This window comes from Oncorhynchus gorbuscha, linkage group LG24, assembly GCF_021184085.1.
Source record: "Oncorhynchus gorbuscha isolate QuinsamMale2020 ecotype Even-year linkage group LG24, OgorEven_v1.0, whole genome shotgun sequence".
NCBI lineage: Eukaryota > Metazoa > Chordata > Actinopteri > Salmoniformes > Salmonidae > Oncorhynchus > Oncorhynchus gorbuscha.
Genome location: NC_060196.1, coordinates 17,287,919 through 17,305,023, shown reverse-complemented (window position 1 = coordinate 17,305,023; position 17,105 = coordinate 17,287,919). Strand labels below are relative to the sequence as shown.

General features: G+C 45.0%; 1 protein-coding gene across 4 annotated transcripts in view; it reads right to left on the bottom strand.

Annotated features, from left to right (window-relative positions):
- Positions 1-17,105, bottom strand: part of LOC124012776 (catenin alpha-2) — a 711,900-nt gene that overhangs the window by 171,632 nt on the left and 523,163 nt on the right. For all 4 annotated transcript variants that reach the window (XM_046326728.1, XM_046326729.1, XM_046326730.1 and 1 more), the window contains one exon: positions 9,287-9,367. In XM_046326728.1, the coding sequence (XP_046182684.1) occupies positions 9,287-9,367 (81 nt within the window). The remainder of the gene's footprint in view (positions 1-9,286; positions 9,368-17,105) is intronic.

The following is a 17,105-nucleotide window of genomic DNA, read 5'->3' as shown; positions in this document are numbered from 1 at the left end:
TCTCTTTCTTCAACAGACGAACGCCGTTACAGAAACACCCACCGCTCACGGACCAAGCAGTGTGTAAACTGGCAGGATCTAAAGGAGGACGTTATGGACGGTAGAGGCATGGAGTATACGACGTGGGAAGAAATCGACAGGTGGGCGGCCGACCCAGAGCGAGTGCAGGAGCCCGCCTGGGATTCCCTGCAGCAATGCGAAGAGGGCTATAGACGAATGGAGTCGAATAGGAAAACACGGCGACGCAGAGCGAAAACCGAAAGTAACCCCCAAATATTTATTGGGGGAAAGCGCAGAGAGAGAGTGGCTGAGTCAGGAGTCAGACCTGAGCCTACTCTCCCTGTTAAGTGTGAGGAGCAGTAATATAAGGACTTCTGGTCTTGGGAGATGATATTAGACGGAAAAGGACCTTGGGCTCAGCCTGGAGAATATCACCGTCCCAAGGAAGAAATATATGCGGATAAAACGGAGAGGCACTGGTATGAGGAGGCAGCACGGCGACGCGGTTGGAAGCCGGAAAAGCAGCCCCAAAAAAATATTGGGGGAGGCTAGAAGGGAGAATGGTTATGCCAGGTAGGAGACCTGCGCAAACTCCCTGTGCTCACCGTTGGGCTAGAGAGACTGGGCAGGCACTGTGTTATGCTATGGAGCGCACGGTGTTTCCAGTGCGGGTGCAGAGCCAGGTGCGGCACATACCAGCCCTTCCTATTGGCCGGGCTAGAGTGGGCATCGAGCCAGGTAAGCTTGGGCAGGCTCGGTGCTCAAGAGCTCCAGTGCGCCTCGCCTGTTCAGCGCAGCCAGCACTTTTCTCCTCTCCTGCGCTGTCGGAGTCTCCCGCCTGTTTAGCGCAGCCAGAGCTTTTCTCCTCTCCTGCTATGACGGAGTCTCCAGTCTGCCCAGCGCCGCCAGTGCTCCCAGTCTGCCCAGCACCGCCAGTGCTCCCAGTCTGCCCAGCGCCGCCAGTCTGCCCAGCGCCGCCAGTGCTCTCAGTCTGCCCAGCGCCGCCAGTGCTCCCAGTCTGCCCAGCGCCGCCAATGCTCCCAGTCTGCCCAGCGCCGCCAGTGCTCCCAGTCTGCCCAGCGCCGCCAGTGCTCCCAGTCTGCCCAGCGCCGCCAGTGCTTCCAGTCTGCCCAGCGCCGCCAGTACCGCCAGTCTGCCCAGCGCCGCCAGTGCCGCCAGTCAGCCCAGCGCCGCCAGACAACCAGTCTCTTCCAGATCTGCTTGTCAACCTGAATCGTCCAGTTCCGCCAGCCAGCCAGGATTTACCGGAGCCTACTACCTGCCTGAGCTTCCTCTCAGTACTGGGCTTCCTCTCAGTACTGGGCTTCCTCTCAGTACTGGGCTTCCCCTCAGTACCGGGCTTCCCCTCAGTACCGGGCTGCCCCTGTCTCGAGCTGCCCCTCTGTCCCGAGATGCCCCTCTGTCCCGAGATGCCCCTCTGTCCTGAGATGCCCCTCTGTCCTGAGATGCCCCTCTGTCCTGAGATGCCCCTCTGTCCTGAGATGCCACTCTGTCCTGAGATGCCCCTCTGTCCTGAGCTGCCCCTCTGTCCCGAGCTGCTCCTCTGTCCCGAGCTGCCCCTCTGTCCCGAGCTGCCCCTCTGTCCCGAGCTGCTCCTCTGTCCCGAGCTGCCCCTCTGTCCCAAGCTGCTCCTCTGTCCCGAGCTGCTCCTCAGTTATGTGGGGATCTGGGTGAGGACTATTAGGCCATGGTCGGCGGAGAAGGTGGATTATCCCAGGACGCGAAGGGGAGGAAATAGGACATTAATGGAGTGGGGTCCACGTCCCGAGCCAGAACCGCCACCATGGACAGACGCCCACCCGGACCCTCCCTATGCTCTTGAGGTGCGTCCGGGAGTCCGCACCTTAGGGGGGGGTTCTGTCACGCCTTGGTCATTGTATTTTGTGTTTTTTGTTATATGTTTGGGTAGGCCATGGTGTGACATGGGTTTATATGTTGTGTTTCGTATTGGGGTTTGTATTATTTGGGATCGCGGCTGATTAGGGGTGTGGTATAGGCTTGGCTGCCTGAGGCGATTCTCAATTAGAGTCAGGTGCTTATCGTTGTCTCTGATTGGGAACCGTATTTAGGTAGCCTGAGTTCGCTTTGTATTTCGTGGGTGTTTGTACCTGTCTCTGTGTTGTAGTCACCAGATAGGCTGTAATTAGTTTCACGTTCCGTTCTGTTGTTTTTGTATTTAGTATTCAGTTTTTTCATGTACCGCGATTCAGTTCATTAAAGTCATGAGTAACCAACACGCTGCATTTCGGTCCGACTCTCTTTCTTCAACAGACGAACGCCGTTACACCAGTCAGATATTTGAATAGCCATGCACATAAATGAATGGAAAAGACACACCTACACACAGTCATAATAACAGTATTCCACTTTTCATGCAGCCTTATTTTGAACAGCTAATAGCCTAACCACTGATCAAGCAGCATAATGGACTAAACGTTCAAATCCTGTTGCTGCGACAACACAGGTCAAGTTAAGACCCTACATCTGTATACCATAGGTTCATGATTCACATCTACCTGCTGTGATCTCAGAAAGTATTCATATCCCTTGACTCATTCCACATTTTGTTGTGTTACAGTCTGAATTCAAAATGGATTATATAGATATATTTTTATCTCACACATGTACACACAATAGCCCACAACGACAAAGTGAAAACATGTTTTTAGACATTTTTACAAATGTATAGAAAATTAAACACAAATATTTCACTATTATTTTCAAAATTCTTTGAGCTCTGTCAAATTGGTTGTTAATAATTGCTAGACAACCATTTTCAGATTTTGCCATAGATTTTCAAGTAGATTTAAGTCAAAACTGTAACTCGGCCACTCAAGAAGATTCACTGTCTTCTTGGTAAGCAACTCCAGTGTAGATTTGGCCTTGTGTTTTAGGTTATTGTCCTGCTGAATGGTGAATTAATCTCCCAATTTCTGGTGGAAAGCAAACTGAACCAAGTGTTTCTATTGGATTTTTCCAATGCTTAGCTCCATTCCATTTATTTTTTATCCTGGAAAAACTTCCCAGTACTTAATGGTTAAAAGCATACCCATAACATGATGCAGTATGCTTGAAAATATGAAGAGTGGCACTCAGTAATGTGTTGTATTGGATTTACCCTAAACATAACACTATACAATTGAAGTCGGAAGTTTACATACACTTGGATTAATTAAAACTTGTTTTTCAACCACTCCACACATTTCTTGTAAGCAAACTATAGTTTTGGCAAGTCAGTTAGGACATCTACTTTGTGCATGGCACAAGTAATTTTTCCAACAATTGTTTACAGACAGATTATTTCAATTATAATTCACTGTATCACAATTCCAGTGGGTCAGAAGTTTACATAGACTAAGTTGACTGTGCATTTAAACAGCTTAGAAATTCCAGAAAATTATGTCATGGCTTTAGAAGCTTCTGATAGGCTAATTGACATAATTTGAGTCAATTGGAGGGGTCCCTGAGGATATATTTCAAGGCCTACCTTCAAACTCAGTGCCTCTTTGCTTGACATCATAGGAAAATCAAAATAAATCAACCAAGACCTCAGAAAAACAATTGTAGACCTCCACAAGTCTGGATCATCCTTGGTAGCAATTTTCAAATGCCTTAAGGTTCCTCTGTACATATAAGAGTACGCAAGTATAAACACCATGGGACCACGCAGCCGTCACACCTCTCAGGAAAGAGACACGTTCTGTCTCCAAGAGATGAACCTGCTTTGGTGCAAAAAGTGCAAATCAATCCCAGAACAACAGCAAAGTAAATTGTGAAGATGCTGGAGGAAACAGGTACAAAATGATCTATAGCCACAGTAAAACAAGTCCTAAATCGACATAACCTGAAAGGCCGCTCAACGGTTTGCAATTGCACATGGGGACAAAGATTGTACTTGTTGGAGAAATGTCCTCTGGTCTGATGAAACAAAATTAGAACTGTTTGTCCATAATTACCATGGTTATGTTTGGAGGAAAAAGGGGGATGCTTGCAAGCTGAAGAACACCATCCCAACCGTGAAGCACGGGGGTGGCAGCATCATGTTATGGGGGTGCTTTGCTGCAGGAGGAACTGGTGCACTTCACAAAATAGATGGCATCACGAGGGTGGAAAATTAGGTGGATATATTGAAGCAATATCTCAAGACATCAGTCAGGAAGTTAAAGCTTGGTCGCAAATGGGGTCTTCCACATGGACAATGACCCCAAGCACACATCCAAAGTTGTGACAAAATGGCTTAAGGACAACAAAGTCTAGGTATTGGAGTGGCCATCACAAAGCCCATCACCTCAATCCTATATAACATTTTTGGGCAGAACTGAAATGGCGTCTGTGAGCAAGGAGGCCTACAAACCTGACTCAGTTACACTAGCTCTGTCAGGAGGAAGAGGCCAAAATTCACCAGGCTTATTGTTGGAAGCTCGTGGGATGCTACCTGAAATGTTAGACCCAAGTTAAACAATTTAAAGGCAATGCTACCAAATTCTAATTGAGTGTATGTAAACTTCTGACCCACTGGGAATGTGATGAAAGAAATCAAATCTGAAATAAATCATTATCTCTACTATTATTCTGACATTTCACATTCTTAAAATAAAGTGGTGATCCTAACTGATCTAAGACAGAGAATTTTCACTAGAATTAAATTGTGAAAAACTGAGTTTAAATGGATTTGGCTATGGTGTATGTAAACTTCCGACTTCAACTATATACACAAGGCAAAAAGTGAATTTCTTTGCCACAATATTTGCAGTATTAGTTTAGTTTTGGAATATCTCTTATTCTGTCCAGGCTTCCTTCTTTTCACTCTGTCAATTAGGTTAGTATTGTGGAGTAACTACAATGTTGTTGATCCATCCTCAGTTGTCTCCTATCACAGTCATTACACTTTGTAACTGTTTTAAAGTCACCATTGGCCTCATGGTGAAATCCCTGAGCAGTTTCCTTCCTCTCTGGCAATTGAGTTAGGAAGGATATCTGTATCTGGTACACCATCCAACCTGTAATTAATCAGTGAATCGATGTGTTTGCAATTCACTGCTCGTCTGAGGGACCTTACAAATAACTGTATGTGTGGGCTACAGAGATGAGGTAGTCATTCAAAAATCATGTTAAACCCTATATTTGCACACAAAGTGTGTATTCCTGACAGGTGTCACTGTCATTGTACTAATTCTCTCACTGTTCTTTCCCGTCTTCACAATGACACAAAGGTGTCAACTGTTGTGTGTGTTTCTGTGTTCTAACATGAGGTGGCTGCCATACACAGGGGATTATGGCACACACGCACACACACACACACACGCGCACACACACACACACGCAAACACGCACACACACACACACACACACACACACACACACACACACACACACACACACACACACACACACACACACACACACACACACACACACACACACACACACACACACACACACACACACACACACACACACAAAGTTACTTCACAGACAAAGCCTCTTTGCTCAGTTCCCCTCCCTCCTGGAAGAGCTAGTGTCTCTTAGCACCATTGAATTGTCCCCTCTGGGGGGTTGTGACATAATTACTATATCAGACCCTCTATGTAATTCCTGCTTTTCTGCTCCCATCTTTCCCTCCCCTGTATCCTCTATGTCTCCCCTCTGCCTCCTCTATGCCTCCCCTCTGTCTCCTCTCTGTCTCCTCTATGTCCCCATCTCCCTTCTGTCTCCACTATATCGCCCCTCTGTCTCCTCTATGTCCCCCTCTCCTTCTGTCTCCACTATATCTCCCATCTGTCTCCTCTATGTCCCCCCTCTCCCTTCTGTCTCGACTATATCTCCCCTCTGTCTCCTCTATGTCCTCCCTCTCCCTTCTGTCTCCACTATATCGCCCCTCTGTCTCCTCTATGACCCCATCTCCCTTCTGTCTCCACTATATCGCCCCTCTGTCTCCTCTATGTCCCCCCTCTCCCTTCTGTCTCGACTATATCTCCCCTCTGTCTCCTCAATGTCCTCCCTCTCCCTTCTGTCTCCACTATATCGCCCCTCTGTCTCCTCTATGTCTCCTCTATGCCCCCCTCTGTCTCCTCTATGTCCCCCCTCTCCCTTCTGTCTCCACTATATCTCCCCTCTGCCTCCTCTATGCCTCCCCTCTGTCTCCTCTCTGTCTCCTCTATGTCCCCCTCTTCTGTCTCCACTTCTGTCCCCCTCTCCCTTCTGTCTCCACTATATCTCCCATCTGTCTCCTCTATGTCCCCCCTCTCCCTTCTGTCTCGACTATATCTCCCCTCTGTCTCCCCTCTCCTTCTGTCTCCACTATATCTCCCCTCTGTCTCCTCTATGTCCCCCTCTCCCTTCTGTCTCCACTATATCGCCCCTCTGTCTCCTCTATGTCTCCTCTGTCTCTATGTCCTCCCTTCTGTCTCATATATCTCCCCTCTGCCTCCTCTATGCCTCCTCCCCCTCTGTCTCCTATATCTCCCCTCTGTCTCCTCATGTCCTCCCTCTCCCTTCTGTCTCCACTATATCGCCCCTCTGTCTCCTCTATGTCTCCTCTATGCCCCCCTCTGTCTCCTCTATGTCCCCCTCTCCCTTCTGTCTGTCCACTATATCTCCCCTCTGTCTCCTCTATGTCCCCCTCTCCCTTCTGTCTCCACTATATCTCTCCTCTGTCTCCTCTATGTCCCCCTCTCCCTTCTGTCTCCACTATATCTCCCCTCTGTCTCCTCTATGTCCCCCTCTCCCTTCTGTCTCCACTATATCTCCCCTCTGTCTCCTCTATGTCCCCCTCTCCCTTCTGTCTCCACTATATCTCTCCTCTGTCTCCTCTATGTCCCCCTCTCCCTTCTGTCTCCAGTATATCTCCCCTCTGTCTCCTCTATGTCCCCCTCTCCCTTCTGTCTCCACTATATCTACCCTCTGTCTCCTCTATGTCCCCCTCTCCCCTCTGTCTCCTCTTTGTCTCCACTACAGTGAACTCCAAACGTATTGGCACAGTGACAAAGGTTTGGTTATTTAGTCTCTGTACGAGAGTACTTTACAATAGCAGACTTAAATAGCAGACTGTCCGCTTTGATTTTAGGGTATTTTCATCTATATCAGGTAAACCATTTTAGAAATTACAGCACAGGAAAAATCCTATGGAAACACTTGGTTCAGTTCGCTTTCCACCAGACACTGGGAGATGAATTCAACTTTCAGCAGGACAATAACCTAAAACACAAGACCAAATCTAAACTGGAGTTGCTTACCAAGAAGACAATGAATCTTCATGAGTGGCCGAGTTACAGTTTTGATTAAAATCTATGGCAAAATCTGAAAATGGTTGTCTAGCAATTATCAACAACCAATTTGACAGAGCTGAAAGAATTTTGAAAATAATAGTGAAATATTTATGTATTTAATTTTCAATTTTTTTTCAAAAATGTCTAAAAACATGTTTTCACTTTGTCATTGTGGGGTAATGTGTGTGGATGTGTGAGATAAAAAATATATCTATTTAATCAATTTTGAATTCAGACTGTAACATAACAAAATGTGGAATAAGTCAAGGGGTATGAATATTTTATGAGATCACAGCAGGTAGATCTGAAGCATAAAAATACTTTTAAGTACTACTTCAGTAGTTTTTTGGGGTATCTGTACTTTACTATTTACATTTTTAACTACTTTTGCTTTTACTCCACTCCATTCCTAAAGAAAAAAATGTACTTAAATCTTCCCTGACACACAAAAGTACTCGTTACATTTAGAATGCTCAAGCAGGACAAAATGATGGCACCTATCAATATAACACTTTGTCATCCCTACTGCCTCTGATCTGGCGGACTCACAAAACACAACTACTGTGTTTGGAAATTATGTCTGAGTGTTGGAGTGTGCACCTTTCTGTCCTTAATTGAAAAATAATACGAAAATAGTGCCGTCTGGTTTGCTTAATATAAGGAATTTGATGTGTAGCATTTACTTTTACTTTGTACTTTTACTCAAGTGTGACAATTTTGTACTTTTTCTACCACTGCACTTAAAGACATTTAAAACCAGATACGTTTAGACTTTTACTCAAGTAGTATTTTACAGGGTAACTTTCACTTTTACTTGCCTCCTTTTCTGTTAAGGTATCTTTACTTTGACTCAAGTATGATGTAGCTCTTTTTCCACCACTTCCCGTATCTAGGTTAGAGACCATGTTCAGTCGGAGTTGATCAATCTGTGTTTTCAGTTCATTGGTTATTAGACCAATATTTAAGTTATCAACAGCTGTGGCACTGTAGGTCATTGCCATTTTAAAGATATACTGTAAGATTAACACTTGTTTGGTTGATGAATACTGTGTAATAGAGCTGTGAAATACACCTCTTAATAAAGGTGAAGGAATAGCTTTTGGGTTACCGTGAATACCATTCGCCAGATCGGAATTTTTTTGATGAATTATACGGTACAAAAAAAAATAAAACATATTCTGGGTAGAAAGAATGGGGAGGCAAAATGAGATTGCATTCCCAAAGAAATCAATTTGACTTTTGATTCCTATAACAAGATGTAACACTACATGAAGTGTCTCCTTTTGGGCCACTAATGGAGAGGAGCATTGCAATTTGGGAGAACGCAATAGCTCCGAGCTCTCAGCCTCTACACTCCCCTGAGATTCATGAAATCAAGTGTGTACGTGCAAAGATCGGGTCGATAGATTTGAATGACAGAAACACATTTGGCTCTTCAGCTCTGTGTTTGTGAAGTGAGACTGCATGTGATGTTGAGTATCTGAATAGCAGTCGGTCTATGCGGGATCGAGTGTCAGTCTGTGCAATGTGTAAGTGCAGACCACGAATCAGGTACTACGGAGGGTTTGGCCAACATGGTAACAAGAAGACTTGTTGGCTCCATCATAAAATAGGTGTCAAAGGGCTCAAGGATGTCGCATATATAACCAGTCATGTCAGATATGGGTTGGAGCTAAACTGGCCAAACTCTCTCCATGTATAGTATGATTACCTTTCAGTGAAAATATGGTGTGTCTATATGTCAGGTGTTGGTTGAAGCCAAGTTGGCCACACTGTCCATATAAATTGCATTGGAGTACAAAAATGTCATCTTTAGCCAGTCATGTCCTGTTTGGGTTGGAACAGAGTTGGCCAGACTGTCCCTATACGATTGCCTTTTTAGTGCAAATATGGCATCTGTAACTAATCACGTCAGGGTTCGTTCCGAACCAGGTTTGTCAAACTCTTTGGTGCAAAAATGGCGTCCATCAAACTCAGCTTTGGACACTGTGACCCACCTGTCTGCGCAGATCCCTGGTCTTCTTGGTCATCTTGTCGATGGCAGAGTTCAGTGGGTCTCCTTTCTCTTTCCTGCCAGTCTGTAGAGAGAGAGAGAGAGAGAGAGGGGAACAGAGAGACACAGTGTTACCTCAGTGTTACCTGTGTGACGTTACTAATTCATCATCACACGCACACAACTGCTCACATCACATCGCATTACGCTTGTAACACACTACAGGGAATACAGGGAATGGCTGCACCAAGGTTTGTACTGCAGTTAAAAGGGAGGAGAGGAGGGGAATAGTTCCTGGAATACTCTCTGCCTCCGGTTTCTTATACAGTAAGTGCCTTTTGGATGTTCAAGGCGTAAGAGAAAGCAGCAGGGCTGGATAAAAGAAGAGCGTGAGGGTACTACAATACACACAGATTGAGAAGGAGAGTACAGAGCAAATAAGATGGTGTGGTGACCGACATCAGACGAAGACGACTTTGCATGGGAGCAACTATGGAGCCCTTTCTGAGAAAATCCATCAAGCATGAAACCAAGTTAACAGGCGAAGTACTGTAGGCTTTGGAGGCACACAAGCAATTGTAACCAGGTGGGTTTCTGTACATGCTAACTAGGCCACTTGGACTGGGTTGGTAACACCCGCCGAACACTACAAACGGCAGCCTTAATCCCGCTTCTATCTCAAGGGTTTTAGAGCTCAACAAATGACGCCAAATGTTGTTAGTGAATGTGTGACTAAAAATAATATATTATAGCTTCTTTCTCAGGGGCCTTTAGCTGTCACTGAATAAAACCCTATTCTGTTAGCGAGTAAGCGACTAGAAATACAAAACAGAGAGAGAGAGAGAGGGGTCAATATGAGGCCTTGTGTTGTTGGAGAACAATTAGGAGTTGCTGTGGTGTTAGCGGCAGCTAGGCTGCTGGCCGTTCCTTCTACCCCTCTTCCCCCAGGCCCTCTCAGACAGTCCACAGCTGGTTACAGTCACAAGTGTCACCTCACGCTAAATGACAATAACATCTATCCCACTCTCTCTTCCTCCCTCTCCCTGACTTTCACTGTCTCTGTCTCTGTCTCTCTCTCTGTGTCTCTCTGTCTCTGTCTCTCTCTCTGTGTCTCTGTGTCTCTGTCTCTGTGTCTGTGTCTCTGTGTCTCTCTCTCTGTGTCTCTGTGTCTCTGTGTCTCTCTCTCTCTGTGTCTCTCTCTCTCTGTGTCTCTCTCTCTCTGTGTCTCTCTCTCTCTGTGTCTCTCTCTCTCTCTCTCTCTCTCTCTCTCTCTCTCTCTCTCTCTCTCTCTCTCTCTCTCTCTCTCTCTCTCTCTCTCTCTCTCTCTCTCTCTCTCTCTCTCTCTCTCTCTCTCTCTCTCTCTCTCTCTCTCTCTCTCTCTCTCTCTCTCCCTGACTTTCACTGTCTCTGTCTCTCTCAAAAAATAGAACAATCAAGTGGTGGCCATTAAATATTGATGGCAGACGAAAGGCGAGAGATGTTCCATTTCAAGGGACACGGTGCTGCAGCAACGTAGGTGAGATTCCATCTATTGTCTCAGGGATCGGCGAAGATGAGGAGGGGGGTGGGGGCAAACAGGGGGCAAGCAACAGGCAGCGTTCCCTAGGGGGGCTGGGGAAAGGACTTGGGCGGTTCGCTGGTTGGCGGTTGGATGCATTGTCATGCCTCAAGCCGTGAACAGTTAATAAGTATAAAACAGATTGCTTATCAAAGATTTAAAATCCATTACCTCCTGATGGAATCAAAGGAGAATCACTGCCAGAGAGAAGGATAAACGGTCCCACCCAAAAATATTCATTGTTTATGGGCGATGGCGAGCGTAAATAATGCTGAAGCTGAGACAATGATATTCCAAAAGCATTCTGGTAATGACCTTAGTACACTCCCTTTCATTTTCGCAGTGGCCCATTTGGAGGCCTATGATGATGAAAGGGGAGATAACCTTTGCGTAGGGGACTTCCATTAAATAGGGCATAACGATCCTTAATGTTGTGTTAGGAATTTGTTTTGGAGGGTTCAACAGGGCGATGAGGCGGCGTGATTCCTACAGTCCGGGGTTAGATGTCAGGGGTTAGGCATCGCCCACAGCTACGCTTCTTAACCTCTTAACCCCGGGAGGTAGGGATGGAGAAGAGAAGAGGGAATAAAGATGACAAGAAAGAGAGAGGAAGAGAACGAGCGATAAACAAATGGCAAAAATTGTGCTGAGCGAATGCAAGAAAGAGGGGAGACAAACAGATGCTAAAAAGAGAGCAAGGGGAGCGATACATTGGGCATACAGTATGTAGGGGACTTCAATAGAATCCTTGGGGATGTAAGAAGGCGGGTTTAAACAAACACCCTTTAACAAACACTGTTTGCTACATTCAACATGAATTCAGTTACAACCAGGTGCCATCTGCTGGCTCGACTGACGGCTCGGTTCATTGGAACCCGCCTCTTACCGCAATGCCTTAGTTAGCGAGCCCATCAAAGTTAGCGAGCCCATCAAAGTTAGCGAGCCCATCAAAGATAGCGAGCCCATCAAAGATAGCGAGCCCATCAAAGTTAGCGAGCCCATCAAAGATAGCGAGCCCATCAAAGTTAGCGAGCCCATCAAAGTTAGCGAGCCCATCAAAGACAGCAAGCCCATCAAAGTTAGCGAGCCCATCAAAGATAGCGAGCCCATCAAAGTTAGAGAGCCCATCAAAGTTAGCGAGCCCATCAAAGTTAGCGAGCCCATCAAAGTTAGCGAGCCCATCAAAGATAGCGAGCCCATCAAAGTTAGCGAGCCCATCAAAGATCCGAATCAACAGATTGTACAGAGACGCTGACAACACTCCAGTCAAAGCAATAGAAGAGAATACAACATTAATTGCCTGGTTGCTATAGCAACCCCATTCCAATCCCGTCCTACAGTGGAGTGTGTTAACATCATTATCTTGGTGGGAAGAGAGAGCAACCTAACATCTACAGATGAAGGAGCTTAATTTGATCACTCGTTTGTTGCCCGGCAGGAAACACAAACTTGTAGCGTGTTCGAGATTTACAAAGGCTTCTAAAGTTGGTCATGTCAAACTTGACTTGCGCTAAATGATACATCTCTCAACCCCTAGAAAAGTGCCCATTAATTAGAATCCACATAATAATCCACATTTCCTTTTGCTGCAGGATTATTTTCATGCTGTGGCAAACTGTCTCAAATTAAGATCCTACATCTGTACACGCTCTCCCCTCCTAGCCTAACAAAGAAGCAGAATAATAATATTATGGAGGGTAGTGTAGATACTGGACATGCCAATGAGTGGTAAGGATGACCATTTACATGAACGGTTAGACATGTTTTGGATGCGAACACCATATCCTCATGGTGTCACTATGGGAGAGTTTCGAGTGTCTGGTCCACTCTATTACAGAGCCATTACAATACTACATCCACTCCATTATACAACGCCAGATACGGGAGATAATGGTACATATGTAGGCCTGTAATATGGGGAACGTCACGTTGAGGGCTATAAGGGTCACCATTATCTCCCGTATCTGGCGTTGTATAACGGAGTGGATGTAGTATTGGCTAGATATCCCACTTCAGTCTTGTCGGAGTGTTCATTATTTGCTCTTCAATATGGTATCTGGTGCTGCTGTACGGCTAAATTGATTGAACATTGAAAGGTCCCACTGAACTGAACCAAGTCTAAGTCCCAAATGACACTCTATTCCCTATGTAGTGCAATACTTTTGATCAGGACCCTGTCTCCGTTGACTGAACTGCAGATTTCTTAATTAAAGGAGATGTTGTGCTCGGGAGGATGCATGTGTCGTGTTACCATGATCCTTATGACACTAAAAGCAGAAAAGAACACTCAACGTCATCTGTCGTCTATTTTGTGCCCCAATCAAAATTCAGATCAGACCTCTCCAACTCCCTTCAATTCATAATTTCATTCTTTTGGTTTCTTTTTTGTTGTTGTCGTTCTACATGTGTTGTGCCTCAAGGTTAACGTTTTCTGTCACTCTCAATGTGTTTGTCACCACCAGGGCTATAAACATTATTGTTTCCCATTAGTCCTGAAATTGCTTCCCATCAAACAAGACAAAACAAAAAATTGCGAGAGGGGAATGCCCCCGGCAGATCGCTCTAAACGGCGATGGGCCCCCTCTTTAAAACCGCACCTCCACCGCCCGAGAGCATTCTCGGGCCAATCATAGCAATTTAAACGGTGTCCAGGGCCTTCGGGCCCCTCTGCCTGTCCACAGTGTCTTGTTTGGGTCCCTGGGAGAAGTAGACACCGGCGAGGGAGTAGGCACGACCCAAGGTTTATACACTCCAAAAGACCTATTACAGAGCAGGAACAACTTCCTGTCCAATAAAACAATCAATCAGAGACCTCTATTTGGAGACATGTTACAATGGAGTGATAACCTACTGTAAGTGACAGCCATAAGGGTTTGGCTGTCACTTACACGTCTAGGATCAGGTTCATGGAGTGGATTGTTCTTCCAGAATGTTCTTACCTTATCATGAGGGGTTATTCAAGTGACCCTCTTGTCCTATTTTTTTTATTACTGTTACTTTTTTCCCGAAATATTGTCTGGTCTGGTTCAAGAGGAGTGTGATCTTGCCTAACACACTTAGCATTATGGGGAGACTCTCTTATGGAGTACTTCAACTGGCACTTGAATAGTAAAAGAGATGTGATCTCAATGACAATAACCCATATAAATAAAGAACGCAAACACGGCTCTCCAAAATGTTATTATTTGTATGTTTTATAAATATTACCTGGCCTTGGGTATTGTTCCGTTCAAGACGATTGAGATCGATGACAGCCCATGGTAAATACACGTCTTTGTGTACAGCGAGGCAGTGTGTGTCAATGACTGAATGGAAACACTACACAGTGTCTACATCCCTAGGTCTTATATGGGGTCAAAGGTTAGGTCTAAAAGTTCTGGTCTCTGAAAGACATGAGGACATGCGGGGAAAAAAGGTCAATTGAAATAGATATGATTCCTCCCATTAATTTCATGTATTGCTGTTTTTCCCTTGGACCAAGGCCACTGCAACCAGAGGATACATGGATTTTCCCCCATATAGATGTTGGGCAGCATTATGAAGTCATCATTTGACACACACACACACACACACACACACACACACACACACACACACACACACACACACACACACACACACACACACACACACACACACACACACACACACACACACACACACACACACACACACACACACACACTCCTCAGCCACGGTCCTAATGGTAATAGAGCATGATGCACCAAACAGTGAGGAGAAAACCTCAGTCTCATAATCTGGATGGATAGGCCCGGGTTGCAAGCCCATATTTAACTAGGCAATGGGGAATGCAACAAAAGGCAAACCCACCTAGCTTAAAGTGTGTGTGCGTGTTTTAAATAGTTCTTCAGCTCTTAAGATTCCTTGGAGAACTCTTGCCCGATAAAGAACCTTTGAATGAACCAAATGAGTCCCACTGTAATGCAGGTACATTTTCCACTTCTAACCCCTTTTAAACATGTTTTTGAGCTCCAGACTTCTGGGTTGTACCAATGGATTTGTCTATTTCCGTCGGTCTGTGATTACGGTGGCTGAGCTAGAGTGGTGTTTGTGAGCTAGAGTGGTGTTTGTGAGCTAGAGTGGTGTTTGTGAGCTAGAGTGGTGTTTGTGAGCTAGAGAGGTGTTTGTGAGCTAGAGTGGCGTTTGTGAGCTAGAGTGGTGTTTGTGAGCTAGAGAGATGTTTGTGAGCTAGAGTGGTGTTTGTGAGCTAGAGAGGTGTTTGTGAGCTAGAGTGGTGTTTGTGAGCTAGAGTGGTGTTTGTGAGCTACAGAGATGTTTGTGAGCTAGAGAGATGTTTGTGAGCTACAGAGGTGTTTGTGAGCTAGAGAGGTGTTTGTGAGCTAGAGAGGTGTTTGTGAGCTAGAGAGGTGTTTGTGAGCTAGAGAGATGTTTGTGAGCTAGAGAGGTGTTTGTGAGCTAGAGAGGTGTTTGTGAGCTAGAGAGGTGTTTGTGAGCTAGAGTGGTGTTTGTGAGCTAGAGAGGTGTTTGTGAGCTAGAGAGGTGTTTGTGAGCTAGAGAGGTGTTTGTGAGCTAGAGAGATGTTTGTGAGCTAGAGAGGTGTTTGTGAGCTAGAGAGGTGTTTGTGAGCTAGAGAGATGTTTGTGAGCTAGAGAGGTGTTTGTGAGCTAGAGAGATGTTTGTGAGCTAGAGAGGTGTTTGTGAGCTAGAGAGGTGTTTGTGAGCTAGAGAGGTGTTTGTGAGCTAGAGAGGTGTTTGTGAGCCAAGGGGGATCCCGAAGGGTTCCAGGGCCAGGTCATTTTACAAAAACGTCTATGAAAAGCTGAGACTCTCACAAACACACACATTTTGCTCTATGACTCAGTTACACCAGCTCTGTCAGGAGGAAGGGGCCAAAATTCACCCAACTTATTGTGGGGAACTTGTGGGAGGCTACCCAAAATGTTTGACCCAAGTTAAATAATTTAAAGGCAATGCTACTAAATACTAATTGAGTGTATGTAAACTTCTGACCCACTGGGAATGTGATGAAATACATCAAAGCTGAAATAAATCATTCTCTCTACAATTATTCTGACATTTCACGTTCTTAAATTAAAGTGGTGATCCTAACTGACCTACAACACTACATTTTTACTTGTATTAAATGTCAGGAATTGTGAAAAACTGAGTTTAAATGTATTTGGCTAAGGTGTAAGTAGGTAAAAAATTGTTTGTGAGGTGTAAATTCCACACAGGTCCTATCCACATTTTGTTTCAAAGTATATTTGTTTAAGACTAACCAGAAACACTATGTGACCCTGATTTAACCCACTGCAGTAATTATTAGTAACCAGAATTGAACCAAAACCATGTACATCATTATCATATTTCCCAACATACTCTATTGCAGGTGGATTTGTTTAATTGTTTGTTTCAATCTATATTTTGTTCACTGATTGATGAATTAATTCATATTTTGCAAATCAAATACATACAAATACATATATTTTGCAACTAACATACATTTTTCTAAACTATTCCAATCTGTTACTTGGATTTATTGCACCCACTACTGAAATGCTTGTTCCAGCTGAGATGTTTAAGGTAGTCACATATCTTAGTATTCCCAACAACTGTGGCTGTCATTTTGAATGCAGATTGCGGGTGAATTAAAAATTCTAAATGTTGATGTGCCTGATGTGGCCTGTAAACAGAGCCTTGCATGAGCATTCGTTTTAAGCCTGAGCCCTACCCATGCCTGCGACTTTCAGGCCCTATCCTACCCAGGCCCTATCCTACCCAGGCCCAATTGCTTCTGCGAAATGTAACCTGAAATCTGCCCAATACCTGAAATCTGATGAAAATCCTCTGTTAGTAAATCTATTAACTGCTCCTCTCTGTCTGTCACTCCCTCCCTGTGCGTAGCTCGCTCTGCATGCGCTCTGCTCATAGCAATCTAAGTCTGCCAGTATCCATAGCAACGGCACCGCTTGGGCTGCTCTGCTCAATGAAGAGACGAGAGAGCAGTTAGTTGATAAAACTCAAGGAACATGATTATTTTCTGTGAAATAATCTCTCCTATTTAATATACATTGAAGCCCTTCTGACACCATGTAATGATCTTAGACATAATGACTGTACTGCGCAGCAGAGCGAATGCAAATTGTGATACCTGAGCCCTGCCCGTAACCCGAGTTATTACTGAAAAACAGGCCCTACCCGGGCCTAACCCCATGTGTAATGTCAGGGCCTGTGAAATGTGAGTTTCCGGCCACTGTATTAAAACTTGGCCCTCAAAAGAATG